This window comes from Leucoraja erinacea, chromosome 1, assembly GCF_028641065.1.
Source record: "Leucoraja erinacea ecotype New England chromosome 1, Leri_hhj_1, whole genome shotgun sequence".
NCBI classification, from domain to species: Eukaryota; Metazoa; Chordata; class Chondrichthyes; order Rajiformes; family Rajidae; genus Leucoraja; species Leucoraja erinaceus.
The window spans coordinates 1005893-1028666 of record NC_073377.1 but is presented as its reverse complement, the minus strand read 5'-3'; the positions used below and the strand labels follow the sequence as shown (position 1 = coordinate 1028666).

At 44.0% G+C, this 22774-nt stretch overlaps 1 protein-coding gene across 1 annotated transcript in view; it reads right to left on the bottom strand.

The window, feature by feature from the left end:
• Positions 1–22774, bottom strand: part of atrn (attractin) — a 346003-nt gene that overhangs the window by 113980 nt on the left and 209249 nt on the right. Inside the window, exons 23-25 of the mRNA XM_055642697.1 lie at positions 21399–21477; positions 19786–19943; positions 15526–15587 (exon numbers count right to left, since the gene is read on the bottom strand). Of these exons, the coding sequence (XP_055498672.1) occupies positions 15526–15587; positions 19786–19943; positions 21399–21477 (299 nt within the window). The remainder of the gene's footprint in view (positions 1–15525; positions 15588–19785; positions 19944–21398; positions 21478–22774) is intronic.

Below are 22774 nucleotides of genomic sequence, written 5' to 3'. Positions count from 1 at the left end.
TACAATGCAAGGTCAAGCACCTGGTATTGGAGGGGAATCCTTCGCCAGAAATGGGCAAGATATATTTCATCAACATTGTCTATTCCTAAGACAAATGAAATGCACTAGTATATAGAGGTCCTGATCCTTTATGTCCTGGACCTGACATGTATATAAAACCTGGATACCTGCAGTATTGCATGCAGTCTGGGTCTCCTAATTTGAGGTAGGACATTCTTGCTATTGAGGGAGTGCAGCGTAGGTTCACCAGGTTAATTCCCGGGACTGACATGTGATGAAAGAATGGGTCGACTGGGCTTGTATTCACTGGAATTTAGAAGGATGAGAGGGGTTCTAATCGAAACATATAAAATTCAGAAGGGATTAGACAGGCTAGATGCAGGAAAAATGTTCCCCATGTTGGGGGTGTCCAGAACCAGGAGTCAGTTTAAGAATAAGGGGTAGGCCATTTAGGACTGAGATGAAGAAAAACCTTTTCACCTAGGTAGTTGTGAATGTGGAATTCTCTGCCACAGAAGGCCAATTCACTGGATTTTATCAAGAGAGAGTTAAATTTAGCTCTTAGGGCTAAATGAAGCGAAATCGTGAAAAAGCAGGAATGGGATACTGATTTTAGATGATCAGCCATGATCATATTGAATGGCTGGCTCAAAGGGCTGAATGGTCTACTCCTGCACCTATTTTTCTTTGTTTCTATGTCATTCTCTCTTCTCATAGAAACATAGAAAAATGGGTGCAGGAGTAGGCCATTCGGCATTTTGAGCCAGCCAACCATTGAAAAAGATCATCTAAAATCAGTACCCTATTCCTACTTTTTCCCCTTATCCCTTTGTTCCTTTAGCCTCGAGAGCTAAATCTCTCCCTTGAAAACATCCAGTGAATTGGCTTCCTATGCCTTCTGTGGCAGAGAATTCCGCAGATTCTCTGGGAGAAGAAATGTTTCCTCATCTCTGTCCTAAATGGCCTACACCTTATTCTTCAACTGTGACCCTTGGTTCTGGACTCGCCTAACATACGAACATTTTTCCTGCATCTAGCCTGTCCAAACATTTAAGAATTGTATATGTTTCTATAAGATTTCCTCTCATTCTTCCAAATTCCAGTGGTGCACTCCCTCAATAGCAAGAATGTCCTTCCTCAAATTAGGAGACCAAAATTGCACACAGTACACCAGGTGCGGTCTCAACAGGGCCCTGTACAACTGCAGTAGGACTTCCTTGCAAATCCTCTCGCAATGAAGGATTGCCAACATGCCATTAGCTTTCTTCACTGGCTGCTGTACCTGTATGCTTACTTTCAGTGACTGATGTACAAGCACATCCAGGTATCATTGGACCTCCTCTTTTCCTAAACTGACACCATTCAAATCTGCCTTCCTGTTCTTGCCACCATGGATAAAGTGGATAACCTCACATTTATCTACATTAAACTGTATCTGCCATGCATCTGCCCACTCACCTAACCTGTCCAAGTCACCCTGCATTCTCATAGCATCCTCCTCACAGTTCACATTGCCACCCAGCATTGTGTGATCTGGAAATTCGCTAATGTTACGTAATCCCTTCATCTAAATCATTAATCTATATTACTAAATCTCTGTTACTAAATCTACTAAATTCAAGAGTGATAGCAGCAGAATTAGTCTATTTCGCCCCTCGAGTCAACTCTAAATTGTGGCAGATCTATCTTTCCCTCTTCACTCCATTCTCCTACCTTCTCCCTATAACCCCTGACACCCGGACAAATCAAGGGTGCAGTTTCTTCTTCCCAACTGGAGAAGGAAAGCAGTGAAGGATCGGTTAAAGTCAGCATGGATTTATGAAGGAGAAATCATGCTTGATTAATCTTCTGGAATTTTTTGAGGATGTAACAAGTAGAATGGATTCGGGAGAGGCAGTGGATGTGGTGTGTCTGGACTTTCAAAAAGCCTTTGACAAGGTCCCACACGAGGTTAGTGTGCAAAATTAGAGCACATGGTACTTAGGGTAGGGTATTCGCATGGATAGAGAACTGGTTGGCAGACAGGAGGCAAAGAGTAGGAATTAACGGGTCCTTTTCAGAATGACAGGAAGTGACTGGTGGGGTTTTGTTTGTGCTCGTTGGGTTGATAGTCGAAACAGGGTGGACCACGTGAAGGTTGCAATCTCCCACCATCGAGTCTAACCCTGACCGTCCCATTCACGTTGACTTGAACAATCTGCCCAACATGCACCTGAAGTCTTGCAAACCCTTCTGGTCTTCAGTCAAATCTCTGGAAGACTTTAACTCCAAGGCTGAGTGGTGCAGAGCCTGGAAAGATGCCAACACCAACAAAGGAGAGGTCATTACAGACCCCAAAGTGAAACCATCGGGTTTTGACCTCCATCGCAATAAATGGCAAATCCTGAACAGAATCTGCACCCTCCATGCAAGAAGAGCCCATCACCTGCATAAGTGGGGGATGACAGACAGCCACTTTTCATTTCACTGTATCTCGTATGTTTATGTGACGAATAAACATGACTTGACTTGACTTGCGACTGTGGACATCCAGTCCAGACCATCCCACACATTGTGAATGACTGCCCACTGAGACCTTTCCCTGGTGGCATCAAAGCCATCCACTCAGTAACTGATGCTGTCCTAGCCTCGATGTCTACCCTTGATCTACAACTTAAGGCTGTGCACGCCATACGCAAGAACAAGAAGACTAGTGGGGTGCCACAAGGGGCGGTGCTGGGACCCCAGTTATTTACAAATTAACAATTTAGATGAGTGAATTAAATGTGACATCTCCAAGTTTGTGGATGACACAAAGCTGGGTGGCAGTGCGAGCTGCGATGAGGATGCTATGAGGCTGCAGGGTGACTTGGATTGGTTGAGTGAGTGGGCAGATGGTAGCAAAAACAGGAAGGAAGATTATTATCTAATGGTGTCAAGTTGGGGAAAAGGGGAAGTACAACGGGATCTCGGGGCTCTTGCTCATCAGTCAATGAAAGTGAGCATGCAGTTACAGCAGGCAGTGAAGAAAGCGAATGGCATGTTGGCCTTCATAACAAGAGGAGTTGAGTATAGGAGCAAGGAGATCCTTCTGCAGTTGTATAGGGCCCTAGTGAGACCACACCTGGAGTATTGTGTGCAGTTTTGGTCTCCAAATATAAGAACGACATTCTTGCTATTGAGGGAGTGCAGATTAGGTTCACAAGGTTAATTCCCGGGATGGCGGGACTGTAATATGCTGAGAGAATGGAGAGGCTGGGCATGTATACTCTGGAATTTAGAAGGATGAGAGGGCTCCTATTGAAACATATAAGATTATTTTGGGTTTGGACACGCTAGAGGCAGGAAACATGTTCTCGATGTTGGGGGAGTCCAGAATCAGGGGCCACAGTTTAAGAATAAGGAGTAAGCCATTTAGAACGAAGATGAGGAAACACCGTTTCACAGTGAGTTGTGAATCTGTGGAATTCTCTGCCTCAGAGGGCGGTGGAGGCCGGTTCTCTGGAAACTTTCAAGAGAGAGCTAGATGAAGATAGTGAAGTCAGGGGATATGGGGAGAAGGCAGCAACAGGGTACTGATTGTGAATGATCAGCCATGATCACACTGAGTGGCGGTGCTGCCTTGAAGGGCCGTATGGCCATTGTCTATTGTCTATTGTCTAATAATAAACAGACTAAGAATGATAATAATTAATTCTAACATTTACTTTTAGTTTAAGTGATTGTCATTTGTACTGAGCTACAGTGAAAAGCTTTTTGTTGCGTGCTGTCCAGTCAGCGGAAAGACTATACACGATTACAATCAAGCAGGGCACAGTATACAGGATAAAGGGTACAACATTTAGTGCAAGATAAAGTCCCATTAAAGACAGCTCAAAAGTCTCCTATAAGATATATGGGAGGTCACGACTGCTCTCTAGTTGGTGAGAGGATAGTTTGGTTGCCTGTTAACTGCTGGGAAGAAACTGTCCCTGAATCTGGAGGTGTGCGTTTTCACACTTCTGTACCTCGTTCATGATGGGGGGAGGGGAGAAGAGGGTGACATTTATATTGTGTCATGGAGTCATAGAGTGGTACAGTGTGGAAACAGGCCCTTCGGCCCAACTCGCCCACACCAGCCAACTTGTCCAAGCTACACTCGTCCCACTTGCCTGCACTTGGTCCATATCCCTCCAAATCTGTCTTATCCATTACATGGTCCCAGAACTGAATACAATATTCTAAATGCGGTCTCACCAACGTCTTATACAACTGCAACATGACCTCCCAACCTCTATACTCAATACTGTGACTGAAGAAGGTCAAAGTGCCAAAAGCCTTTTTGACCACTTGTCTACCTGCGACGACCTTCAAGGAACCATGCACTTATACTCCTGGATCCCTCTGCTCTACAACACTACTCAGAGGCCTACCATTTACTGTGTAGGTCCTGCCCTTGTTCAACGTCCCAAAATGCAGCACCTCACACCTGTGTATTAAATTCCATCAATCATTCCTCCGCCCACCTGGCCAATCGATCCAGATCTTGCTGCAATCTTTCACAACCATTTTCACTATCTGCAAAACTTACTTTTGCATCATCAGCAAACTTGCTAATCTTGCCCTGTATGTTCTCATCCATATCGCTGATATAGATGACAAACAATAACGGGCCCAGCACCGAACCCTGAGGTACAACACTAATCACAGGCCTTCGGTCCGAGAAGCAACCTTCCACCATCACCCTCTGCTTCCTTCCATGGAACCAATTTGCTATCCATTCAGCTATCTCTCCTTGGATCCCATCCGATCGAACCTTCCAGAGTAGCCTAACTATGCGGAACTTTGTCGAATGCCTTACTGAAATCCATGTACACAACATCTATAGCTCTGCCCTCATCAACCTTTTTGGTCACGTCTTCAAAAAAGCAATCAAATTTGTGAGACCAGACCTGCCACGTACAAAACCATGCTGACTATCCCTAATCAGCCTTGCCCGTCCAAATGCAATTATATCCTATCCCTCAGACTACATTCCAGTAACTTACCAACTACAGGTGTTAAGCTCACCGGACTATGGGTCCCAGCATTTTCCCTGCAGCCCTTCTTGAAAAGAGGCACAACATTTGCCACCCTCCAGTCTACCGGCACCTCTCCTGTATTTAAGGACAACTCGTAACTTTCAACCAGGGCTCCCGTAATTTCATCTCTAATTTCCCACGATGTCCTCCGATAACTATCTTAAACCTAATTGAACTGTGGTCACTTGTCCCAAAAGGCTCCTCCACACACACTTCACTAACTTGCCCTTTCCAATTTCCCAATACTAGATCTGGCGTTGCCCTCTCACGTGTGGAGGCCTCTACATACTGTTTAAGAAAACTCTCCTGAACACCTTTGAGGAATTGCACCCCATTTAAACTCTTCACATTATGATTTTCCCAGTCTATATTGGGAAAGTTGAATTCCCCTCCTACAACAACCTTATTTGACCTGCAGCTGTCTGCAATCTCCTGGCACATTTGCTCTTCTAATTCCCGTTGACTATTCAGGGGTCTGTAGTACACCCCCAACAAGGTGATCATCCCTTTTTTTGCTCCATCCATCTCACCTCACTAGACGAATCATCCATAATGTCACCTCTGAACACAGCCGTGACATCCTCCTTAACCAACAATGCAACTTCCCCTCCTCTTTTTTCCTCACCCCCCGTCGATCCTCAAGCTCCTGTACCCGGAACATTGAGCTGCCAGTCCTGCCCCTCACTTAACCAGGGTCCTGTCTTGGCTACAACGTCCCAGACGCTCGTATCTATTCATTCCCTAAGCTCATCTGCCTTGCCCGTCAAGCCCCTTGCATTAAAATACGTGCAGTGTATACCAACCCTCCTTCCAAGCTCTCTGCCTTTCACCTGCCTATTCTGTCCAATAACCTTTCCCACACCACCCTCCAAACCAACTTCTAGCATCTCACGTGCCTCTGTCCCTGCCAATCTAGTTTAAACCCTCCCGTGTAGCATTAGCAAACCTTTCCACCTGGATGTTGGTCCCCCACCAGTTTCGGTGCAACCCGTCCCGCTTATACAAGTCACCCCTGCCCCGGAGAAGATCCCAACGATACAGAAATCCGAATCCCTGCCCCCTGCACCAACTCCGCAGCCATACATTCATATCCTCTATCTTCCTATTTTTACTTTCACCAGCACGAGGTACTGGAAGCAATCCTGAGATCACTACCCTGCAGGTCCTACTTTTCAGTCTTCTACCCAATTCTCGTGTTGCAGAACCTCCTTCCTCTTCCGACCTATGTCATTCGTGCCAACATGCACAACAACCTCCGGCTGCCCCCCCTCACTCTTGAGGATGCCGAGCAGCCTCTCCGAGACATTGTGGACCTTGGCACCAGGGAGGCAACACCCCATCCGGGAGTCTCGCCTGCTGCCACATAATCTCCTGTCTGCACCTCTGACGATGGAGTCTCCCACCACTTGTGCTTGTTTTTTAAACTTCACTAAACAAAAATCTGTGGGTCAGGCAGCAACTGTAGGGGCAAAGGCATGGCCAATGTTCCAGTTGAAGCCTTGCATCAGGATGGGTGCATGATCTTGATATGAGCATTGCCTGTACATTTGCTGCCATGGATGCTGCTGAGTTCCACCAGTAGTTTGTTCTTTGGACCAGTTTCCAGCATGTGCAGTCTTTTTCCACGTCATAAGTAATGGCAGAATAAGGCCATTTGACCCATCACGTCTATTCCGTCATTCAATCATGGCTGATCTATCTCTCCCTCCTAACCCCATTTTCCTGCCTTCTCCTTATAACCTCTGACACCCGTACTAATCAAGAATCTATTATCTGTCTCTGCCTTAAATATATCCACTGACTTTGCCTCCACAGTCATCTCTGGCAAAGAATTCCACAGATTCACCACCCTCTGGCTAAAGAAATTCCTCATTCCCTTTAGAAAGGAACGTCCTTTTTGTGTTCCCAAGTGATGTCACAGGTCGCTTGAACAGTCAAAATACAAATACAAATACTCAATACACAAGAAAGCTTTTGTACTGAGTGCAGAAGTTGGGACATTACAATTGTGCAAGGTGTTGGTAAGGCTACCTTTGGAATACCATGTTCAGTTTTGGTCACCTTGCTACAGGAAGGATGTCGTTAAGCTGGAAAGAATGCAGAGAAGGATTTCAAAGATGTTGCTAGGACTTGAGGGCCTGAGCTGCAGGGAGAGGTTGGGCAGACTGGGACTTTATTCCTTAAAGCGCAGAAATTGAAGGGGTGATCATGGAAGTATACCATATTTAGATCAGTACATGGGGAGGAAAGGTGCAGCCGGATATGGGTCAAACCCGGGCAAATGGGACAAGCTTAGACAAGGCATCTTAGATGGCATGGACGTTGGGTCGAAGGGCCTGTTTGCGTGCTGAATGACTGGATAAGTACCATTTGTTGGGGCTAAGGCATGGTCCATGGTTCATGTTTCAGTTGAAACCTTTCATCAAGACAGGTGCATGGTCTTGATGCAAAACATCACCTCCACGGATGCTGCTTGACCTGCTGAGCTCCCCCAACCGTATGTTCTTTGCTTCAGTTTCCAGCATGCAGTCTCTTGCGTCTCCAAGGACAAATCTATAACTGATTCCCAGCAAACTGCACACTGCGGTGCACATGGGCAGCTTTGAACGAAAAACAGTGTTCCTTTAAATACCACACAGACTTGTACAAATGAAAGCTGTTTGTCACAGCTGACACCAAGCTGGTGCAATAAGTCCCACTGCTTTCCTGCGCCATCTGAAAAATGACAGCTCCATTAAAAAGAGGAAATCCTTTGATGTGACTGCCATACATACTGCACCTGAGAGGAAAAGATTCTCACATATCAGAAGGCAGTTACAGTGCCCTCCATAATGTTTTGGACAAAGACACATTATTTATTTATTTGTCTCTGTACTCCACAATTTGAATTGTTACAAAAAAAAAAAATCACATGTGGTTAAAGTGCACAATGATTTTCATAAACAAGACCATTCTTATACATTTTGGTTTCTTTTCTTAGGCTGACCATGGGTGTCTCCAGGGTGCTTTTCCCTATATGGAGGATGCCTGCGCATGACTTTGTTTAACGTGGGGAGACTGGTGCACAGACAGCCACCCCACGGTCCTTTACAGATCTGGGTCAGGATCCAGTGGCATGGAGTACAAGAGGACCAGAGACCCTTTTCTGCTGCAGCCTTCATCCGCCTTCCCAGCCGTTGTGACGCTCCACTAAGGTCAGCCATCGTCCTCCGCCTGTTCCACCGTTGAGGTCTTGGTTAGATTGCTCTTTGTTAGAGTCCTCCCTCTCGACCTTACCACCATGGGTGGCCCTACCAGGAGCACAGCTCCAGACGGCATCTTTCTCAGGATCTCAGGTTCACACAGGCTTCTCCGCCATGGCAAGGTGACAATCCACGGACTATCTACTGTAGAAATTACAGCAGTGTTTATACATAGTCCCATTTCAGGGCACCATACTCATTGAGACACCGCAATGCCATGTAACTGAAAGTAGTCATGTCTAGTATTTTGTTGCATATCCTTTGCATGCAATGACTCCCTGAAGTCTGCGATTCATGGACATCACCAGTTGCTGGGTGTCTTCTCTGGTGATGCTCAGCCAGGCCTGTATTGCAGCCATCTTTAGCTTATGCTTGTTTTGGGGGCTAGTCCCCTTCAGTTTTCTCTTCAGCATATAAAAGGCATGCTCAATTGGGTTCAGATCAGGTGATCGACTTGGCCACTTGAGAATTTACCATTTTTTAGATTTGAAAATCTCCTTTGTTACTTTAGCAGTATGTTTGGGATCATTGTCTTGCTGCAGAATGAACTGCCGGCCAATGAGTTTTGAGGCATTTGTTTGAACTTGAGCAGATAGGATGTATCTATTCATTATGCTACTACCATCAGCAGTTATATCATCAATGACGATAAGTAAGCCAGTACCTTCAGCAGCCATACATGCCCAGGCCATAACATCCCCACCACCGTGTTTCACAGATGAGGTGGTATGCTTTGGATCTTAGGCAGTTCCTTCTCTCCATACTTTGCTCTTGCCATCACTCTGATATGTTAATCTTCGTCTCATCTGTCCACAAAATCTTTTTCCAGAACTGTGGTTGCTTTTTTAAGTACTGCTTGGCAAACTGTAAACCGGCCATCCTATTTTTGCGGCTAACCAGTGGTTTGCATCTTGCAGTGTAGCCTCTGTATTTCTGTTCATGAAATCTTCAGAAGACAGTGGTCATTGACAAATCCACACCTGACTCCTGCAGAGTGTTTCTGATCTGTCAGAGAGGTGATTGGGGATTTTTCATTATTATAGAGAGAATTCTTCTGTCACCAGCTGTGGAGGTCTTCCTTGGCCTGCCAGTCCCTTTGTGACTTGTAAGCTCACCAGTGCTCTTTTTCTTCTTAATGATGTTCCAAACAGTTCATTTTGGTAAGCCTAAGGTTTGGCCGTTGTCTCTAACAATTTTATTCTTGATTCTAGTCTCATAATGACTTCTTTGACTTTCATTGGCACAACTTTGGTCCTCGTGTTGATAAACAGGGATAAAAGTTTCCAAAGGTGTTGGAAAGACTGGAGCAAAGACTAGGTGCTGAGAGCTGTCTTATACCTGCATTCAGGAAGCAATTAAACGCACCTGAGCAATTACAAACACCTGTGAAGCCATGTGTCCCAAACATTATGGTGTCCTGAAATGGGGGGGGGACTACATATAAACACAGCTGTCATTTATACATGGTGAAACAAGAATGTATAAAAATGGCCTTAAATAAAATCAGACAATGTGTACTTTAACCACATGTGATTTTTTTTCTATTACAAATCTTAAATTGTGGAGTTCGGAGGCAAATAAATAAATGACGGGTCTTTGTCCCAAACATTATGGAGGGCACTGTATTCTGTTTCTTGTCTGCTCAGAGAGCAAATGTATAAAGTGATCCAGATAGGTGTACTTGTATATGGCACCTCCTTGTGGACGTTAGTCGTGCTGAATTACATTGGCAGCAGTAGCAGTGCCAGTACATTACAATCCAGACTCCTGGTCTAATGGTTCAGATGCAACACTGCAGCTGGGAGATCCAATTTCCATTAATTCACATCTGGAATAAAAGCAATAATGATCAGTAATAATGATCATCAAACTACCGGCTTGTGGTAAAACCCATATGGTTCAATGAAGAAGGAAATGTGCTGCCTTTATCTGGTATCATTGAGATCTAACTCCAACCTCCATCAAAGTCACGGCAAGGAAACAGGCCTCTCAGCCCAACCTGTCCTTGCTTACTAAGATGGCTGTCCATGCCAGTCCCATACGACTGGAGAACTTGGGGCAGTCAATGGAAGTAATAGAGTCATAGAGTCTTGTAACGTGGAAACATGGCCTTCAGCCCAACTTTCCCACACCGACCAACATGTGCCATCTCGAGTGTCTCGAGGGCAGTCTATGGAAGCGGCTTGAAGGCAGTCAGTATTACGGTCGAGGAGGTGCTGAAGGTTCTTAGGCATATGAAGGTACACAAATCTCCCTGGCCAGATCGGATATATGCGACAAAACTAGTCAGAGGAAATTGTAGGTGCACTAGCAGAAATTTATGAGTCATCATTAAACACGGGAGAGGTGCCGGAAAATCGGAGGGCGGCAAATGTTGTGCCTCTATTTAATAAGGGCTACAAGGAAAAGCCAAGGAACTACAGGCCATTGAGTCCAACATCTGTGGTCAGAAGAGGTTACGCAGGCTAGTGTGTAATTTATTGGGGCGATGGAGGATGAGGGGTGATCTTAGAGATGTATAAGGGCTGATAAGGGATAGTCAGCATGGTTTTGTACGAGGGAGATCTTGTCTCACAAATCTGATTTGAGGTTTTTTTAAGGTGTTACCAAAATGATCGACGAGGGCAGAGCTGTAGACGTTGTATATATGGGCTTCAGCAAGGCACTTGACAAGGTTCTACATGGTAGGCAGCTTTGGAAGTTTAGATCGCATGGGATCCAAGGAGAGATTGCTGACTACATAGACAATTGGCTTAAATGGAAGGGTGACGGTGGAAGGTTGTTTTCGGACTGGAGACCTGTGACACGTGGTGTGCCCCATGGTTTGGTGCTGGGTCCATTGCTGTTTGCTATCTATATCAATGATTTAGATGAGAACGTACAAGGCATGATTAGCAAGTTTGCAGCTGACAAAAAAGTGGGTGGTATTTTAGACAGCGAAGATGGTTGTCAGCATGAAATTGCAGAAGAATCTTGATTGGTTTGGCAAGTGGGCTGAGGAATTGTTGAGGGAATTTAATAGAGAAATACGAGTGGTTGGCTTTTGGAAAGTCTAACCAGGGCAGGGCCTTAATCAGTCAGTGTACTGAGAATAGAAGTTGGGCTGTCATGTTATTGTTGTACAAAACATCGATGAGGCCACATTTAGAGTATTGTGCTCAGTGTTGGTCACCCTGTTATAGGAAAGATGTTGCTCAACTGGGAAGGGTGCAGAGAAGATTTATGAAGATGTTGTCAGGACTCCAGGGCCTGAGCTATAGGAAGAGGTTGAGCAAGCTAGAACTTTATTCCTTGGAGCAAAGGAAGATGAGGGGTAATCCTACTGGGATGTATAAGATCATTAACTGATCACCAGACTGATTCCTGAGATGTCAGGACTTTCATAGGAAGAAAGACTGGATAGACTCGGCTTGTACTCACTAGAATTTAGAAGATTGAGGGGGGATCTTATAGAAACTTACAAAATTCTTAAGGGGTTGGACAGGCTAGATGCAGGAAGATTGTTCCCGATGTTGGGGAAGTCCAGAACAAGGGGTCACAGTTTAAGGATAAGGGGGAAATCTTTTAGGACCGAGATGAGAAAAAACATTTTTTCACACAGAGAGTGGCGAATCTCTGGAATTCTCTGCCACAGAAGGTAGCTGAGGTCAGTTCATTGGCTATATTTAAGAGGGAATTAGATGTGGCCCTTGTGGCTAAAGGGATCAGGGGCTATGGAGAGAAGGCAGGATACTGAGTTGGATGATCAGCCATGATCATATTGAATGGCGGTGCAGGCTCGAAGGGCCGAATGGCCCACTCCTGCACCTATTTTCTATGTTTCTATGTTTCTATTAAAAGAATAGATAGGTAAAATGTACAGAGTCTTTTACTCAGAGTAAGGGAATCAAGAACCAGATGGCATCGGTTTAAGGTGAGGGGGGAAAAATTTAGTAGGAACCTGAGGGGCATCTTCTTTATACAAAGGGTGGTAGGTATATGGAACAAGCTTCTGGAGGTAGCTGAGGCAGATCCCATCACAATATTTGAAAAATATCTGGACAGGTACATAGGTAGGATGGGTTTGCAGAGATATGGACCAAACACAGGCAGGTGGGACCAGTGTAGATGGGACATGCTGGGCGATGTGGGCAAGTTGGGGTGAAGAGCCTGTTTCCATGCTGTATGACTATGGGAATATCAGCATTGCTAGGGCAGTCCAGTTTGTAGATTGTAGGAAATAGCAGGAGGTTGGGCAGGTTGTGGACGGGGGTGGGAGATCACCAGGGGTGATGAGATCAGAGTCTGGGAGATGATGGTCTCGTGCTTATTTGTGGGGTTCATAAGTTCACAAGTCTTGGAGCAGAATTAGGCCATTCGACCCATCAGGTCTACGCTTCCATTCAATGATGGCTGATCTATTTTTCTCTTGCACCCCCATTTTCTAGCCTCACCTGGCAATCTCTGCTTTAAAAACATAACCAAAGCCTTGGCCTCCTCAGCCATCTGCAGCAATAAATTCCACAGACTCACCACCTTTTGGCTGAAGAAATTCTCATCTTTCTAAAGGTTCATCCTTTTATTCTGAGGCTATGACCTCTGGTCATAGAGGGCACAGAGTCATGGTCAGGTATGAGGAATGGGACTGGGAGCTGGTGCCTGCCCTCAGCATGGTAGAGATCAGCCTGCCAGACTACACCGGCACCTCCTTTGTTGGCGGGTTTAATAACAATGTTGGGATTGTTACTGAGTGAGCAGACGTCTGTGCGTTGAGAGGGGATGAGATTGGAGTGGGTAGGGGGAGTTTAGAAGTCAAGGCAAATCCAAGTTAATCCTAAATATTCTTTGTAACCGCACGCTAAATCCTGTTTGAAACTATTCCAATTATTGGCGGGGTGGCACAGCGGGAAAGTTGCTGCCTTACAGCGTTGGCAGCGCCGGAGGCTCGGGCTCGATCCCGACTACCTGGGTACTGCGTCTGTACTGGGTGGGTTTTCTCCGAGATCTTCGGTTTTCTTCCACACTCCAAAGATGTACAGGTTTGCAGGTTAATTGGCTTGGTATAAGTGTAAATTGTGTTATTGTGCGGGGATGGCTGTTTGGCGCAGATCATTGGGCTGAAAGGGCCTGTTTCGGCACTGTATCCCTAAACTAAACTAAACTTTCGATTCTTAGTCACTTGACGAGACAGAACAAAAGAGTTGAACTTTGGGCATTCCTGATTTTCGAGACAGATTCCTTCAAACCCACCTAACCAACCCCAAACTGCAGCAGCTTAAACGCTTTCAAGTTATTATCTGCATCCGTCATCTTGTTTCACTATTCTTCAAATGGCACATAACCTCAAGCAATCTTCAGCACATTAGTCGATCGTTTCTTACACACATCACCACGAGATTACTGTGATCCGTAAATGCATTCAGTTTGACATGATGGGTGAATTATTTCACCGTACAGTTGGATGAATAGGTCACAGTACCTTTTTACTGAGAAATATTGTACATCATTGTCAACAAAAATGTTATCACTCTGCGTGGAGAATAGCTACTTAAATCCAGCTGCACTGATAGTAGGCATAACGCTACACATATTAGTCGCTCATTGTTTAGTTAGCCTTGAAGCCTCAGCATAAAAGATTTCTAGTCTTTCATGTTATCAACGTACATAAACAAGCAGAATCAGCATATTGTCGATATACGTATACCGGAGATGAGGAAGAATTTATTTCATCAAAGAGTGGTGAATCTGTAGAATTAATTGCCACAGACGGCTGTGAGGTAAAGTCATTGGGTATTTTAAAGACAGAGATTGATATATTCTTGATTAGTACGGGTATCAGGGGCTATGGGGAGAAGGCAGGCGAATGGGGTTGAGAGGGAAAGATAGTTCAGCCATGAGGCAGAGTTGACGATGGGCCGAATGGCCTAATTCTGCTCCTATAACCTATGAATTTAAATTTAAACATGCTGCACTGATCATCACATAATTCCATTTGTGTGAGACAAATACTGGGGCTCCAATTATGAGTAACACGGACTCATGGACAACACGGATTACAAAAACATCTCTTCCCAAAACCTCTACTGTAAACTATAACGCTCAACAAGACACAAAGTGCAGGAGTAACGCAGCAGATCAGGCAGCATATCTGGAGAACATGGATAGGTGACAAATCGGGTTGAGACTTCTTCAGACCCAAGTCACCTATCCATGTTCTCCAGAGATGCTGTTTGACAATAGGCAATAGGTGCAGGAGTAGGCCATTCGGCCCTTCGAGCCAGCATCGCCATTCAATGTGATCATGGCTGATCATCCACAATCAGTACCCCGTTCCTGCCTTCTCCCCATATCCCCTGATTCTGCTATTTTTAAGAGCCCTATCTAGCTCTCTCTTGAAAGCATCCGGAGAACCTGCCTCCACCGCCCTCTGAGGCAGAGAATTCCACAGACTCGCCACTCTCTGTGAGAAAAAGTGTTTCCTCGTCTCCGTTCTAAATGGCTTACTCTTGACCTGCTGAAGTACTCCAAAACTTTGGGTTCATTTGTGTTTAAACCAGCATCTGGAGTTCCTTGTTTCTATAAAGCTCAAAATTATGTTTTTCAAACCGGCAGAGTGGGGATGGGTAGGACTGTTGGGAAAAGGTGAGAGAATGCAAACTGTCCCACCGGCAAACATGCCCCATCTACACGAGTCCCACCTGCCTGCGTTTGGCCCATATCCCTCTATACCTATCCTATCCATGTACCCGTCTAAATGTTTCTTAAACGTTGCGACAATACCTGCCCCAACTACCTCCTCCAGCAGCTCGTTCCATACACCCATCACCCTTTGTGTAAAAAAAAAAGTGACCCTTCAGGTTCTTATTAAATTTTCCCCCCTCATCTTAAACCTATGTCCTCTGGTTCACAAATCCCCTACTCTGGGACTCAGTGTTTACCGATCTATTCCTCTCCTGATTTTGTACACCTTTATAAGATCACCCCACATGTTTGCTGCTGCAAGTAAGAATTTCATTGTTCGGTTTCTGGACATATGACAATAAAACTCTCTTGACTTGACTCTTGATGTATGCGGTAACTTAGCTATTCATCCGACAATTAGCAACTCCCAAGTTATCAGATGAGTCCTTACATTGTTGTTGAAAGGACAGATATTTATTCGACTTCATCAGGTTCTACAGCACAAAATCTGTTTGTAAACAGATACTGGTTGTTAAAAAAAATTGGCAACACGTTCTTTTTTTAAAACAAATCAGTATACTAACCTGAAAAAGGTGACAAAGAACTGCACGAGGTCCATAAAGTTGCTATGTTGTGAAAAGGCAATCTAGGAAGAAAAATAACAGCATGCATTACATTTAAAACATAGCTAAAATAGTAATTTAGTTTGTTAGAACTATAAAGATATCAGACTATTCAGCCCCTCTCAAGTCCACGTTGACCATTAAACATAATTTATCTTCATCTGTCATTAAATTCCTCTTTTTCTATTGTCCCCACATTTTTGTCGACTCCTCCCCGATTCTACCACTCCCTGGGGGCAATTTATAACGTCTAATTAACATACCCGCTTGTGCGTGGCCGCAATGTGGAAAGATACGGGAGCATCCAGAGGAAACCCACAACGTCACAGGGAAAATGCCCAAACTCCACGCAGAGAGTGACCGAGGTCAGGTTTGAAGCCAGTGTCTGGAGCACTCAAGACAATGACCGAGCTCAGGATTCAACCCAGGACCAGGAGAGCACTCACTCAGTGACCAAGCTCGGGATTGAACACAGTTTCCGGAGAGCACGCACTCAGTGACTGAGCTCAAGATTGAACCCAGTATCCGGACCACTCACTCATTGACCGAGACCAGGATTGAACCCAGTTTCTGGAGCGGCGAGCAAACGGCTTTACCAGCTGCGCCACGTCACGTTCCACGATATTGAACATGATAAAGCCATTAAATAAATCAGGTAGATAATAGTATTCAGTGTACTTCAGGAGAGCAAAAGCAGACACTACTATAACGTAATTAGTCTTCATGCATGATTAGGGCAGTTTTACTTATATTATTCTCTGAGCTGAGATAGAAGGGGACCTGGTAGAGCACGTTCAATGGACCTGTATTATATGAATGCAATAAAGCCATACACAAGTACAACAGGTCGAGCAAAGAGAAATCTACCAAAGTATAATTTACAGCATTGTATCATTATAGCTCCAGAGAAAAAGTCTGATATTCAGACTGAAAAGTTCTGAACAGTCTGAAAAGTCAGAGAAATAGGCTGGATATTGGGACTATATCCCAAACTGTTCAGAAGCCTGATAACAGAGGGGAAGAAGCTGTTCCCAAGTCTGGTGATACATGCTCTCATACCTTGTGCCAGAGGAGAGCAGGGGAAAGAGTGAATTACCTGTTGGAAAAAGGTCCTTGACTATGTTGGCTGCTTTCCTAAGGCAGATGGAGATGGAGTTAATGGTGGTGGTGGGGGGGGGGGGGGGGGGGGGGGGGGGGGGGGTAGTTTGTTCTTGGGCATTCTGAAGTTGTGATTTTTAACTTGCCTCATCCAAAGTCAAGTTAAAAAAAAAAGAATCTGGAGCATGTACAATTATATATTTTTTAATTGCCATCGACAGGGATTACGATGTTGATCACCAACCATCAACTAGCAGTTCAGTCACAACCTAAAAGGATGTGCAGCACATCCAATGTGTAATTTGGGCACTATCTAATTAGAAGGATTGCACAATCAATGTAGAGAAAGGCATGTCTGAACTGTATTTGCTGTGATATTATGCATAAAGTATTCTTGGTTTAGTTTAGAGATACAGCATGGAAAAAGGCCCTTCAACCCACAAAGTCCAAGTTGACCATCGATCACCTGTTCACACTAGTTCTGTTATCCCACTTTCTCATTCCTACATATTATAGCAGTTAAATAACCTACAAACCACACGTTTTGGGCGACGCAGTGGCGCAGCGGTAGAGTTGCTGCCTTACAGCGCCAGAGACCCAGGTTCGATTCCGACTACGGGTGCTGCCGGTATGGAGTTTGTACGTTCTTCCCGTGACCGGGTGTTCCGGTTTCCTCCCACACTTCAAAGTCATATGGGTTTGTAGGTTAATTGGCATCGGTAAAAACTGTAAAATGTCCCTAGTGTGTAGGATAGCGATAGTGTACGGGGTGATCGCTAGTCAGCGCGGACTTGGTGGGTCGAAGGGTCTGTTTCCGTACTGTATGTCTAAAATATATAAAGTACTAAAATAAAGTCTTTGGGATGTGGGAGGAAACTGGAGCACCCGGAGGAAACCCATGAGGTCACAGGGAGAATGTGCAAACTCCACACAATCAGCATCCGAGGACAGGGTCGAACCAGGGTCTCTGGCGCTGTGAGGAAGCTGCTCTACCAACTGCCCCACCCTACATTTGGGGTGAAAAATATTATCCTGCGATCAAATGGAATGGATTTAAATTTTTTATGCAAAAAATTATTTTCGGCTTCAAAAATGGATCAGTTCCCTTGTAACCATCAATTGACCTTTTTACATACTTATGTAGAGTCTTTGTTTATGTCATATATCATACACCATAATGAGATTGTGACAGATTAATCTCCTAGGGTTTTAAGATACTTCCACTTGAACTTTCTAAGAGGCCATTCTACCTAATTGCAACGGGTCCAGATCTGCCAAGACACCTACTCTTTAATCACACTGCACTGCCTTTCCTCCTTAAAATACCTCTTTGCTCAAACAGGTAGAATGATTCTTCTTTGGAGCAAACAAATTAAAATGTTATCGTTTACGGTTGTTGCTAATTAGATGCACAAAGGCGTACAATTGTTAGGGAAATTTAAATCACATTATTCCAATTGAAGAAGCCGTTTCAGAACACAAAAACATCCAAGATCCGGCAATTAAAAAATAAAAAAATAAACGATTTTCTAATTATCCTGAATGGAACAAATCAGCACCATCACGGAGATTGAGAGCTCTGTGGATAAGACACATGGTGAGGTGGTCATGCCTATGTCCAGAAGGGGAGAAGGTGACCACGGGGAAGGGAAATAAACAGGGAGCGCAGGTGACCCCTGTGGCTAACCCCTCTTCAAAACTGTTCAGATCAGTTTAGGCTGTAAAGCTTTTGTTGTGTGCTAACCAGTCAGCAGAAAGACAATACATAATTACAATCGAGCCATTTACAGCGTATAGATACATGATAAGGGAATAACATGTAGTGCAAGGTGAAGACAGCAAATTCCGATCAAGGATTGTCCAAGGGTCGCCAATGAGGTAGATAGTAGTTCAGGACTACTCGCTAGTTGGTGATAGGATGATTCAGTTGCCTGAAAACAGCTGGGAAGAAACTGTCTGTCAATCTGTAGTTGTGTGTTTTCACACTTCAATATACCCTTTAAGATAGTGTCAGGGTGGGGGGGGGGGGGGGGGGGGGGGGAATTAGAATTAATATGTTTCAGTATATCACCGTTCTCTTCTCTGAATTCTCAACCACCAATGACCTTCTTAAATGCAAATACAGACAAGTTGTAAACATTTAAGGCTTCACCCATTTCACACGGATCTACACACAGGTGGCCACGTTGATTCTTACGGGGACCTAGTCTCTTCCTAGTTACACTTTTGTTCTAATATGTTTGGAGAATTATTGAAGATTCTCCTTTACCTTATCTCTCAACCATTTTTCCTCTAATAACTACAGTATCATAATCTAATGTCATAATGAATAGGAGTAGAATTAGGTCATTCGGCCCATCAAGTCTACTCTGCCATTCAATTATGGCTGATCTATCACTGCCTCCGAACCTCATTCTTGTGCTTTCTCCCCATAACCTCTGACACCCGTACTAATCAACAATCTATCTATCTCCACCTTAAAAATATCCACTAACTTGGCCTCCACAGCCTTCTATGGCAAAGAATTCCACAGATTCACCACCATCTCACTAAATTAATTTCTCCTCATCTCCTTCCCAAAAGAACATCCTTTAGTTCTGCGACTATGACCTTTAGTACTAGACTCTCCCACTGTTGGAAACATCCTCTCCACATCCACTATATCCAACCCTTTCACTATTCTGTATGTTTCATTGAGGTCCCCCCTTATTCTTCTAAACTCCAGTGAGTGCAGGCCCAATGCCAACAAACGCTCATCATAGGTTAACCTACTCATTCTTGGAATCATTCTTGTAAACCTCCTACTATGGACCCTGTCCAGAGCCAGCACATCCTTCCTCAGATATGGTGCCCATCTAGGCCCCGAGTTCATCTGCCTCACATGCTAGGCTCTGGTGCACGTGCAGAAGTTGGTGAGAGGTGTTGGGGACATGCCAAACGTCCTGAGGTTTCTAAGGAAGGAGAGGTTTTGGTGTGCTTTTTTGGTCACAACTTCATTGTTGCTCATCAAGGCCAATTTTTTGGTGATATCTATTCCTAGGAACTTGCTGATATGAATGATAAAAACATATGTAAATATGTAATACATCATTATTTTTTTTTATTTTAGCAGTAAAAACCAACCTGTATTTTTATAGGCCAGGTGAAGTTGTTTACGTACACAAAGAAAGTTATGTTAGGATTGTTACGGAAATCGAACTTCTCATTGGAGAAGCTATCCTTGTATTCCTTGATGTTGGTCTTTGAAATGATCGGCATTTCTTCTCCTGGTGGTGTCCCTGCTGATAGAGGAAAAAAAAATCCAAGTCTAAGTAGCTGTTTGATAAAAAGTTCAAATGCATCTGAAAAGAGAGGAAACAGACCAGGCGAATGTCAGAAAGCTCACATGAAGGGAGAAGTGTTCACGTGTGAGACTCGAGACAAAAAAGAGCAAAATAGTAAAGCTTTTGTCATTTCTAGGGCAAAGTGTTAACACCACACTGGCAGGTCATTCCATTCACATTCAGTTTACATTTTAGTTTTATTTTATTTAAGTTTCTGGCACTCTGTGATGCTTTAGCGACACGGGAGTGGAGTCATTAGCGGGCCAGGGATGTACTGTCATTTAATTATCACGTGACCTCTGTTGGTCCAGAAAAACAGATCATTTAGAAAGGCTCTGGAACTGAGGGTGCCGGAAATTCGGTGTTCAACCTGTACTTGATTTTTTTGCAGCTACTGATGGAAATAAGCCAAGTTTACTAAAAACGATGTATTTAAATCAGAGCTTCCATTTTCTTGACCACTCCCTCAATATCGTTCGTCATTATCCTACCTCTTTCTCAAAAGCATCCCACTTGCCAAATATCCTTTACCTGCAAACAACCGCGCCCATTCAACCGTTGCAAGCTCCTATGTAATGCCTTCAAATTTGCTTTGCCCCAATTTAGGACTTTAATCTGTAGACCAGTCCTATCTTTCTCCATGGTAGACAAAATGCTGGAGAAACTCAGCGGGTGTGGCAGCATCTACGGAGCAAAGGAAATAGGCAACGTTTTGAGCCGAAACCCTTCTTCAGACTGTCTTTCTCCATCTGCAGTAAAGTAGCAACTGCAGTGCTGGTTTACAAAAAAAAAAGACATAAAGAGCTGGAGTAATTCAGTTAATCAGGCAGCACTCCTGGAGAACATGGTTAGGTGACAATTTCTTCAACTTGAAGAAGGGTCTACATCCAAAACATCATCTATTCATAGAAACATAGGTGTAGGAGGAGGCCATTCGGCCCTTCGAGCCTGCACCGCCATTCATTGTGATCATGGCTAATCGTCCCCTATCAATAACCCGTGCCTGCCTTCTCCCCATAATTCATTTCATTTCTACAAGGATGCTGCCTGACTTGCTGAGTTACTCCAGCATTTTATGCCTATTTTTTTCCATATAACTATTTAAAAAGTAATAGGATTATGGTCACTGGTCTCAAAGTGCCCATCTGCCACACGAGTGCTTTGGATCCCACCTTTTGCAAGATGGTTGTGCCATCTTGTCTTATTGCTACCCCCAAGCAGAACATATCAGTGCCCCATCACTTTGACGTTAACGATACAAAAGATTATTATTTTTAATTATTTACATCAGGCAGTAACCAAAGAATGATATAGATATTCCATTATATTCACTCTCAGTTTCAGCGCATGTTGAATCGCAAAGACGACACAATGTCAGCTACATAATGCATTTGCTGCCACCATTAAACTCACCCATGAAACTACTTGACCACGTTATGTTCAGGTTGAAGTTTTTTGATGCATTGATAAACATATCCAGGTCTCGGTTTTGCTGCAATAGACAAGTGCATACATTTTACATTTCCGCAGAATATACAGTAAACTATAAAAAGGATGAAGTGAAGAGGTAAAGTGCTGAGTATCACAAAAATGTGAGGTCACAGTTAAAAAAAAAATTAACACATTTCTGGAGTGTGCAGTGCAGCGGCTTGGGTGCTGCTGGTAAATGGCAGCTAGTTCATGGCGGTTAGTTAGTTAGTTAGTTAGTTAGTTAGTTAGTTAGTTAGTTAGTTAGTTAGTTAGTTAGTTTAGTTTATTGTCATGTCTACTGAGCTGCAGAGAAAAGCTTTTGTTGCGTGCCAACCAGTCAGTGGAAAGACAATACATGATTACAATCGAGCCATCCATATGTACAGATAAAGGGAATAAGGTGAATAACGTTTAGTACAAGATAAAGCCAGTATCTGCACTATCCAAATAATGAAGTTCCAAACTATACCGACATGATTCCAAACTTCAGCGGGCAACACGGTGGTGATACGAGTAGAGCGACTGTCTCACAGCACCAGACACCCTAGTTCGATCCTAACCTTGGGCGCTGTCTGTGTGGAGTTTGCAAGTTCTCCATGTGACCGCATGGGTTTTCATCGGGTGCTCTGGTTTCCACCCACATCACAAAATTAAACATGCAGGTTTGTAGGTCAATTGGGTTCTCTAAATCGCCCCTAGGTGTAGGGAGCAAGTGCAAACCTGGAATAGGATCAGGGGCCCAAGCCTCAGAATAAAAGGATGTACCCCTAGAAAGGAGATGAGGAGGAATTTATTTAGTCGCAGGCAGGGTGGTGAATCTATGGAGTTCATTGCTGGAAATAGATGGAAAGCAAGGGTTACTTGAAGTTTGAGAAGTCAACGGCCATTAAGGATGGCTGGCACTGTACATTTCACTATAGACTGCTGGGAAAGTCTAGCCAACTGGTAAGTTGTTCAAAGGAGGATACAGATACGCTTATTTGCTCTTCAACTTTCCTCTGCACCAAGTAACAGAGAGCACATCGCACTTTGTCCTTTTCATCTGTTGGCTTATCTTTTGACTTGACCTGGCTTTGAAAAGCCTATGAATAAAATTTGGTAGGTATAATGTTGAAAATTCTATGTGGAAATCCTTTAGTTGCAGTAGAGATAGAGTGGACATTTCTCATTTTTAAAACTTCGCATTTTTAAGCAGTATCTAAGGTGCACGAATGACTAGTTGATAGCTACAAACTTTAATTTCCATACATGAAATGGGACAAAGTTTAACAAGGCTTAAGTTTGGAGTTTGCCTTTACCCCCAAATATCTCCTGATGGA